The sequence below is a fragment of the Monopterus albus genome, unplaced genomic scaffold (assembly GCF_001952655.1).
Source record: "Monopterus albus unplaced genomic scaffold, M_albus_1.0 scaffold225.1, whole genome shotgun sequence".
Lineage (NCBI taxonomy): Eukaryota > Metazoa > Chordata > Actinopteri > Synbranchiformes > Synbranchidae > Monopterus > Monopterus albus.
The window spans coordinates 486,272-496,356 of record NW_018128105.1 but is presented as its reverse complement, the minus strand read 5'-3'; the positions used below and the strand labels follow the sequence as shown (position 1 = coordinate 496,356).

Genomic DNA, 10,085 nt, shown 5'->3' with positions numbered 1-10,085 from the left:
ATTACAGTGAAAATGAGCGCTGTTTGTTTTGATTTGATCCCACATGCTCCATCCTGCTTCCATAAATACTTATTAGAGCACCAAATGGGTATTAATCCACAGCTGAAAATAGTCCCCACTCCTGTTTGTGTAATATTTGCCTAAAGTGCCCAGCTGTTTTACTGAGCTCTTTCTATAAGTGAAACATTATATTTTGACTCATTTTTAAAGATTTGCTTCTTTGTTATGAACCAGTAAGCTTGGGATTCAGCCCACCTATTCATTCCTTGTTTTCCTTTTTACCCTGACTGACCAAATCCCACCCATCTGGAGCTCCAAGCACTCCTACCGCTCAGAGGCAAAGGCAAGAAGTGCTGAACCCTGAACGGGTTTTTGAAATCAACGCCTGCAAGGCAGGTGAATAAATAACTCAGGAATGAGGGATAACAAATTAAAACATTTTTAAATTATTCAGAGTGGAGGAATGTGTCATCAGCATTATCACTGCCTCCCACGATTTGGTTCTCACATGGCAGGGGTCTAATGTGTCAAAGGTCATGAGCTCCTTGCCCCAGCTGCTTGAGTGACATTGATCTTGTTGTAGAGAGACAGTGTCGTCCCCTAGAGACCACATGCATGGACAGAGGCTGCATTTCCCTCTTTTCACTGTATGATAAGGCAATTTGTAGGGGGTCAAAAGCAAATTTAAGAAATATTTACATAAGTGTAGCTTTGGACAGCCAAAAACATATGTATTAAAACTTTCTTATTAGACAGTAAATCTACACTAAACTGTGATTAAGATTTGGCCAATGTAAGAAAAAAGTTCCTCTTTTTTAAATAGTGGCTGTTGGGAGGGGTTGAGCAGAAATTCCTACTTGCTTCCTTCATAATAAGCTGAGTGCTGCCTAGAGAAAAAACAGGTTCTTGTTTGCTCTGGAATGTGCAACTTTATTTAGTTTACTAAGGAAATAAAAACCTGAAAAACAAGCAGGATGTGGGTTGAAGGTGAGGATGGTGCCATTCCAGGTAAGACTTCACAATGTGGATACAAAGTGGTGCTTAACTACTCAGTCACATGATGACTTTTGCAGTTTCAAAATGATTTCATCTAAATAAGTTATTTGTTATGAGCAAAAAAGACAAACAAGAGGGTTTAGCTTAGCATGTTTGTTCCTAAGTGAATGTTTCTTGAATATTATGGATTCACTGCATAAAAGGTCCCATATAACCTTTGTACTGTTAGGTAATTTCTTAGTTAGATAGATATTGATTAGAGATCTGTTGTATTAGAAAATGTTAGTGTAGCCAGGATGTCTAGCTCAGGCTGTTAAATGCTCAGTTCATTGTCATGAGTTCTGCAGGCTGCATCTAGGCTGCTCTGCTCAGCTGCCAAGCTGGCATATCAGGTGCCGTCACGGTTTGACGTGGCCTGTGTAGGATGGGGCTAGCCCAGAAGGATTAATATTGTATAGGTTTCTTGGTTCAGGGTCTTTCTTCTTCCGGGCTGCCTGCGAGCAGCTTTGGGGGTGGAAGATGCCTGGACGTGTAATGTTAATTCTTGCCTATAACCAGCACGGTTATATTTTTTTATATACTCAAGTGGTCTGCTTCGTCTCACTGAGTTCCTGGTTGAAAGAACCGGACGTGGCTTTATAATAGAATAAAGCCTTTAGTACTAACAACAGAATGTCTTTATTTTGTGTGTTTGATTATTTTTTTGACAGCAGGTTTTGTGATTTTTTTTTAAATGTTGGTATTCTTCAGATATCCTGATTGGATTATGTTACCACATATATTAATTTCTGACATTTAAAGGGCAATGACATAAATTTTACACATTAAAGTCACTGTATAGGTCTACGTATATTTACTTCAGATTTGTAGTTTGAAAATGAAAAATATCTGGGGGTGTGGAGTTAGCTCACAAGACTTTTGTAGCACATTAATTTTATTTTTTGCCAAGACTTAAGTAATGTCATCCTCTACCACTCTCCTGTCCACTATGAAGCTATTGTACACCCAGCAGCTGGTAATATTAGCGTAACCACAGCTTCCCCTGTAAAACCTCAAACTGTCATTCTTACACTTGGTATCACTCAGACATATTATAACGTGAGCTTTAGAGCTAGTGGTAGGCAGATGTTTTCATTTTGGACATAGCCAGGTTAGCTAGCTATATCCCCTGTTTCCAGTCTTTACACAAAGCTAAGCTAATCATCTACTGGTTCTAGTTTCATACTCAAAACAATAGTTCATTTTCTTTTATAAAGCTAAGAAGATTGATAGCAGCTTAGCTTAGCCCAGTGACTGGAAACAAAGCCGGGATCAGGTTTAAGGTAATGAGATCGACCTTCTTGTTCATGTGAAAAGACAGAGAGAGTAAAACAGACACACTGTAGTTTTAACAGGATATGAGAGTGGTATCATTGTTCTCCTCAGGAAGAAAGGGAAGATGTTTCAAAATGCTTAAAGTGAAGTGGCAGCTGGAGAATTATGATTCACTGGAAATGAAACGTGTATTTGTGATCCTTGTGCGATTTCACTTCCTGCATTTCTCTGCCTGGCCTCCCTCACATGGCCTTGTGAAGTTCCTCTAGCACTCACAAGCAGTAAACCTTGCTGGTTGTCTCGCATCCCACTGAGCATGTTCTCTGATACCACAGCCCATCTGACAATCTGCCTGTTGCATAAAGATAAAATTATCTTTTTTTTTTTCCTCACAGAGTCTGATGAAGAGAGCGACTATTCTTCCGAAGATGAGGGGGATTTTCAGGTATTGCTGGTAGTGACAGGCAGTAAATTATCTTTTAATTAATGCTGCTTTCTAATGTGCATCAGAGACAATCAGCACTAGAGGAAACACTAAATATCCTGCGCAGCAGATGTACTGTACCCTTCTCCCATGGCCTTGTTGAAAAAAGAGATGTCAGGCCAAAAGAAAATGAAAACATTAAACAAAATTAAAAATGCTCTAAAATGTACACATGCGCAGACTTGATTAACAAGAACAAAAGGCATTTAGGTCCCTCAACCAGCTAATAATAGAAAAAACAATGAAACAACATCAGACACATTGTGTTGTTGTGATTCATCTTTGTCCTGTTTTGCTTCTTTGTTTTATTTGATTGTTAGTATAAGATCCTGGAAAAGCAGAGAGATGACGTCAAACATAAGCTGGCTAAATTGGAGGAAGGTGAGAATTCATTTAATTTGTTTGTTTTCTTCACCTGCTCCATGTTCATATCCCAGCATGCACTGGGTGCCAGCCCACCACAAGGCATCCTAGAAACTTCAGTGCATGTTAGTAGAGAGATTAAAAGAAGAAAGGAAAACTAATGTAGCCAGAAAGGGTTTCAATAATATTTATTGAGTGTTAAGTCGATTCTGTGCAATTTTAATTGAAATCTATCATAACTCTGACTAACAACATTCTTTATTTCCAGTCTCCAATCAGCTCTTGAAAGAGATGGATGTCCTGGAGATCCAGTTCCAGATTGAACGCTCATGCAGGGAGAGTGCTGAGGCACTGGCTGTCGAGGTGGTGTTGATCCTTTCCTGTTCCTTCTTCCCTTTTCCATACCCTTCCTTTCCTTTGCTCTACTTTTTACTCTAATGTTCTGTCGTACCCTATGCAAGTTCCTGTTTCATTTCTCTTCCTGTCTTTTCATTTTTTTCCTTCTCTGTCATATGTCCATTCATTTGTCCTTTCCTTTCCTATCATTTCTTGTCTGTCTGTGGATTTTCTATGTCATTTCCTTTCATTTCCTTTCCTATGTGATACCAGGACATATGTTTATCCTATATCATTTTCATTCCTATACCCTTTTATGTCCTTTCCTATCTCCTTTATTACTGTTTTCTTGCCTATTCTTTTCCTTCCCTGTCCTGTCCCACTTGCCCTTTCCTTCCTTCCTTCCTCACTCCAACTACCTTTCCTGCCGTTTCATTTTCTGTGCTTCCTTTTCCTGTTGTATGCTCCTTCTTTTATCCGTTCCTTTCTGATCCTGCCATGTTAAGTAAGTGGTGTGTAAAGCAGCTTCACATCCTGTTCCTCACAGATACTGTATATCCTAATGCCACTTTGCCTTTGTTTGGCATTTTTACACTAACAAAGTTGAATAACACCAACAGCATCCACCTCCACACTCACCATCATCTTCTCTGTTGCCTAGGTGACCAAAGAGAACAAAACCCTGAAGAGGAGGAGCCAGATGCTGATGCCATTCATCCCTGAGCTGCCTGAAAACCTGGTTGCTGTGACCTGTGACCCGCAGAATGACCCCACAGTCAACACTGATGTGGTTGATTTTGGGGAGGACAGTAGTGATGTGGAGTCACTGCTGCTGGAGAGTCAAGCCAAGATCACAGGTTAGCTAGTGCTACTCGTGATCCATGATTATGCAATCATGGATCACGGGTTATAAAGTTTTTTTTTCCTTTTTTTTAACCTTCTGGTACAGCAAACTGAAACAAATAGTTAAACACAGACAAACACACATATATATATGATATGAATTCCAATGGTAACCTTAAAAATAAGAGGTATTTTAGCAACTGTTGTTCCTGGTGTCTCACAATAATCATTATGATATATTACATTATGGCTGTGTGTTAGAGCTGCAGGCATCAGTGGATGGCCTGTTGGCTGAGAAGCTGCAGCTCGAGCAGCAAATAGAAGATATGACCAAAGAGCAAGACCACCTCAGAGAGCAGGTATACTACTGTGTGCGTGTGTGAGTGTGTGTACGTGTTTGTATGTACAGTATGTGTGTATACCAGTGTGCCTTATCAGAGGCTTTTTGTCACAGCTAGCTCTGGAAGTCGAAGAGAAAGAGGCCTTGCTGAGGAAAATGAATAAACAGAGCAAGACCATGAATAAAATCAAACGAGGTAAGTCTTACTTTGCATAATTTGGGTGAACTGACCCTTTAGTGTACATAAAACAGAAAAGCAGCAAATATTCATTACTGGGACAATTGATTAAGAAAATATAGCATTTTTACATTATAAAAGAATTAACACAATTAATCAATTATAATATGTAAATATTTTTCACATTTTTAAAAAAATGTTTGCACAGTAATTATCTATTATGCAATTAAAAATGAGTTTTTAGTCAAAAACATCATGAATGCTCTGAAGGCTTTTACAAATGCAACTTAATTGTGTGTGTTTCTTATTTCTGTGTGTGTGTGTGCGTGCACAGTCTCCCAGCTTGTCACCGAGGAGTTCACAGACATGTCTCTGAAGCTGGAGTTGGAGGAGGACCTCCGGCAGCACGCTGAAGTCTTCGCCCACCAGGTGTGAGCATGTGGCATCCAGTATGGCATGAAGATTTCTGTCATACATTCACACCTATAGACAGTCAGGGTGACAGGTCGTGCCACAGGAAGGCAGCGGGAGTGTTAGCGCTGGCCTTCAGGCTAACAGACACTTGGATGGGGGTGGGGGCTGGAAGCTGATGGGGCGGGACAGGAGAAGGGGGCTCCATTCTCTGTTTTCACACTGATGACACTTTGGTCAATCCTGGCCTCTTTCTGTGAGGCGAGGTGTCCACACACACAAGACAAAGGCAGACACACACTCAACCACATGGAGGAAAAACACCAATTTACTTAAAATCCACATACCCAAACACACACAGACACACAGCACAGTGTTTTGCTGCCCCAGCTGCTCCGATAATGAAGGTCTCCTCTTTCAAAAACATCTCTGTTCCCTGCCCATTTAGCCCCTCCCTTCCCCATAATTAATGGTCATCACTGCTGCTGAAGGAGAATAGTGGTCTTTAAGCACAACCTGTCTTTGCCTGACACCTTTATGTTTTGCTGAGCATATAGCAATTGTTGCCTTTGTGCGCAGTGTCCTCCATTTACAGGACAGGCGCACAATAGGCTGCCTCACAGGGGTCCTTACCTGTGAAAAGGACCCCCAACTGTTCACACAATTCAGCCCCTTTACTCTCGATTCATGGCAAAAGACCCCCCTGTGCTGAATGCCTCTTGTGTGCACTACTATTTGTCTGTTTTCATGTGTTTTGAAAACACCAACCATTCACACCTCTTCTTCGTGATGCATGCTGGTATAATGATGCAGGGCCTCAAACAGGAAACAATTTGGAGTTTGTGTGTGTGTGTGTGTGTGTGTGTGTTTGTCTCTTTGTGTTGCAGTGTGTGATTGGGCCTGTGTGTTTATATGTATGAAATAATTGTGCTAATTGCTGTGTGAAAATTGGTCTTTGCTGAAGGGAGACCAGAGATTAGAGCGGTGTAATTTGCAGTGTGGAGACTCGTGCTGCATGTTCTGATACAGAGCTCACTAAACCTGCTGCTTCGGTGTGTCCTGATGGCAAAAACACAGAAATGAAAACCACTTGTTTTCACACTTCCTGTTCCCAAGAAATGTTTATACAAACCCACCATATAGACAGGTTATGAACGAGTAAGGTCGGTTCCTCTGTATTGTTTCTGGGAATCAGGGTCTTTTAATGCTACACTCAAATTACACATAGGCTTTTTTAGGTTGATTCTGATATTGCTGTGGGACAGTATATTTAAAATGTATCTTTCTGGCTATGAATATTTTAAAAAAATCGAATTTAAATATTTCCACCAGAATTATATTAATGGCGACATAAAAAGGTTTTGAAATCATCATGTAGGAACATAACATTCACACAAAATACACCCGAAGAAGCTAGTTTTTTTGTGTTTTTTCATATTTATGGCCTATTTTATTGGTCCCATGTTAAGTGCATCACAGTGGTCTGCCTTTTATTTATCAGTTGTAATTGGTGTTGAAATGGTGCATGGGTCACAAACCATTTTCCCTTTGTAGATATAGTATTTCATTTTTTTCCCCTACAGAACATATTGTATACAACTCGAAACATCACAAATAAAAATAAAAAAAATTTTTTGGAGAATTTGTTTGGAGTGCTCAGATCATTTATGAGCTCCAAACCCCAATTATTTAATACTGGTGTATTGTGAATCAAGGCAAAGCCTGACAGTTTTCACTTTTCCTTACAAGCCATTTATCATAATGCTGGTAAAATTATGCTTTATCTCACATCTAAATTATCCTGTTTGCATTGTTAGTCTCCTTCAATAACAAGGTTTCCAAGTCATTGTTCAGTAAAACATTGCTTGAAAACATTTTCTCTGTATTGTGACAGTCTCCTGCGGGGGAGAAAATTAAGAACCAGCCACTCAGCTTTCACTTTATTCTTCCTCTATCTGTGGCTCATTGTCACTGATGCATTTTGTTTCAATTTTCAGAGAAGCACATAATAGTAGAGATGTGTGCAAGATGTCAAAAAGGTGAAACAAGATTTGATTTGTTTTGTCAGATGTTGGTGCAGCACAATGTGGTCGATGGACAGAACACGATGCAGAGCCCAGAGACTGACCTGCAGCTGCAGCAGGTGCTGGAAGAGATATCAAACATCAGCACAGCCCTGAGCAATATACAACGCTACTGCCAGAACCAGGTGTGTGTAGATGTCATGAAGAAGAATGTTATGATACTGGTATGCCTTCAGTATATGTCCTGTATCTCAATTTTTCATCCTTTTATTCAGGTAAAACAGAGTCAGAGTGCTGTGGAAGAATGCACTGTTCTGTCTGAGCTGCAGAACCTCAAAAATCAGCTGGAAAAGAGTGAGGAGGAGAGGAAGGCTTTGGAAACTCAGCTGTCTGATGCTAACGGCACTGTCACCCGGCTCCAGGAAGAAGGTAGCTGCAGAAATAAATGCGTTTATTAGCAAACACAGTTTACACAGTGACAAGCAATGGATGAACATTGAGACCAAGCTTCAAAAATCTCTGTAGGGGACACATTTTAAAAGCCCCTACAAACTTTTCCTCATCTCCATATTTCCTGAGTCCAAACAACTCACAAGATGGTGTGAGCATATCATGAAAGTTTCCCTAAGCTGTGTTCAGAAGTCCAATTGAAATACTTCCTATTTTAAATTGAGCTTGTCATTGCTTATAAACACTTCTGAGTCGCTGTGCTTGCACTGTAATGTCTACAAAATCTCGTCTCAGTTGTCTCCTGGCTACAGTGTCTTTTACTGTCTTACTTTGTAGTGAACCAGTTACAAGAAACAATAAACAGGGGGGATACAAATGATGAACCAAAGATGAAATTCCTGCTCCACCTCCTCCTCCGCCTCTTCCTCCACCCACCACTCCTGTCAGCAAGTATGTGAAACTAATGCCAGAGCTTCCTCTGCCACTGAAAAGGTGGGGAGTTTCAGTGGACAATCTTAATTTCACAGTTGTTTAACCCTTGTGTTCTGTTAAGAATCTTAAATACTGTTTCACAGGCTTTTTACGCCATAAGAAGCAATGACTTTAAGTTAAACACCAGTCCACTGTACATGATCTGTGTGACTTCTCGCTCTCTCTGCCTAGTCCACTTGATTTCCTGAGGAGCAGGAAGAAAGCTGGAACCATTAAAGGAGATCCAAACAGTGAGCCTTTCATTTTCTTTCTTTGTGTGTGTGTGGAGTATTTCACATCAGGATTTGTGTTCAATCTTGATCATTAATTTGCATTTTTATGCTTAGCATTTGCTCATCTTTGACTGAATTTACACATAATTTGGCTTTGAGTTTGTCTTCAGGAAGTACAAAGAAGAAACAGGCTTTCTGCATCAGTGCAGCACCAAAATGTTTTCTATTCTTTGTGTATGTATGTATTTATGTAATCCATTTCTAATCTTTAAGAACCATCACCCTTGTTGGATCTAAAGTCAAAAGCAGTGGATGAAATGATGGCGAGAATAAGGAAAGGCATTGTCTTAAGGCCCACCCAGAGATTACAGGTAGACAAACTGTATTCGCAGAGGCTTAGTTTGTCTGCAATTCCCAGTGAATGCAAACTGAATTTAACAGTAAGAGCACAATCCAAAGTAATAAATACCAAACTAACTATCACTGAATGTCTCTGCTCACAGGAGGACGACAGCTCATGGAAGGTCAGTAAGTTTGGTTGTTCCCTCTGGTGTTTATTCTAAAACCGCAGTGACACTGTTCCAACAAGACATTTCCAAATCCCAAATCTTCATGCAGGACCAGAGGAGTGAAAACAGAAAATCTGCTGTTCTGGAGTTGAAAGGAATGCTGGTAATATTTTAAAAACCAAATTTCTCTTGTTTTAATAGTGTGTATACTGTTGAGCTGTACTTAAACATAGTATACTGCAATATTGTAATAACCAACACCTAACACATCAGGACAACATGAAGCGTCAGCACCACCACAGAGTACCATCCAGGAGGGGAATTGGCCGAAATGTGGGTGAGGCAGAGCTCCTGTTGGTGCTCCAGAGGAGAAGGAGAGCAATGGCAGAGAACCAGGACACTTCCTTCTCATCCCAAACACAGAGTATGTTACCCTGTCACTGCTCAAAAATATTTTAACCTATGCAGTATTTATAATCAGAACTGGGTGCTCTATTATATCACTGTGGGAAGCTGGTGTAGCCCATCTTTAGTTCTCATTTTGTGAATTCATACTGGTGATCTCTTCGTTAGACCCCCAGTCAGGTGCACAACACGTCCCGGCAGCAGGAGATGCTCCATGGGCAGGCGACATCAGCAGCGCTCCTGTGCTCCGAAGGCTGAAACAGAACAGGGAGTTGAGAGACTCTCGTATCAGAGCATCAGCACTGGTCGACAGCTAAGAAAACTGAGAGCAGTCACAGGATGAAATATGAGACTTCTCACATTTAAACACCACTGTAATGCTCCATATTTTTCAATCAAATTAATACATGAAAGCACAATTTCTGTGGTAAAATGTCACGTCTCTATTAAAAAGGTTACCAAAAAACCTCTGGATCAAACACAGTTCTGAGTATTTATTGTAAGCTCCTAGTTATTATATTGCAAACAGCAAATCTCACACTCATGGCCACATAAAAACAAAGAAAAGTATCTTCAAATGCTATTCAACCCAAGTTTGCTTAAAAAAAAAAACAAGAACTTGTTGCGTGTCAAAGGAAATGGAGCTCATTCAGCTGTGTTTAATGTCTAACATCTTTTTGTGCCAAGGTTTTCGCTGATCTAAGTGCAAGTTGGAGAATTTTTACAGA

The 10,085-nt window shown here is 40.3% G+C and overlaps 1 protein-coding gene across 1 annotated transcript; it reads left to right on the top strand.

Annotated features, from left to right (window-relative positions):
• Positions 1-892: 892 nt before the first annotated feature.
• Positions 893-9,815, top strand: shtn2 (shootin 2). Its single transcript, XM_020619726.1, is given in 18 exon segments — positions 893-1,008; positions 2,706-2,755; positions 3,115-3,175; positions 3,426-3,520; positions 4,155-4,350; positions 4,598-4,695; positions 4,791-4,872; positions 5,189-5,283; positions 7,334-7,474; positions 7,565-7,718; positions 8,076-8,152; positions 8,155-8,189; positions 8,403-8,461; positions 8,717-8,814; positions 8,947-8,967; positions 9,062-9,115; positions 9,226-9,376; positions 9,526-9,815. Coding segments are annotated over 18 exon segments (1,650 nt in total). The 5' UTR covers positions 893-974; the 3' UTR covers positions 9,675-9,815.
• The last annotated feature ends 270 nt before the right edge of the window (positions 9,816-10,085 follow it).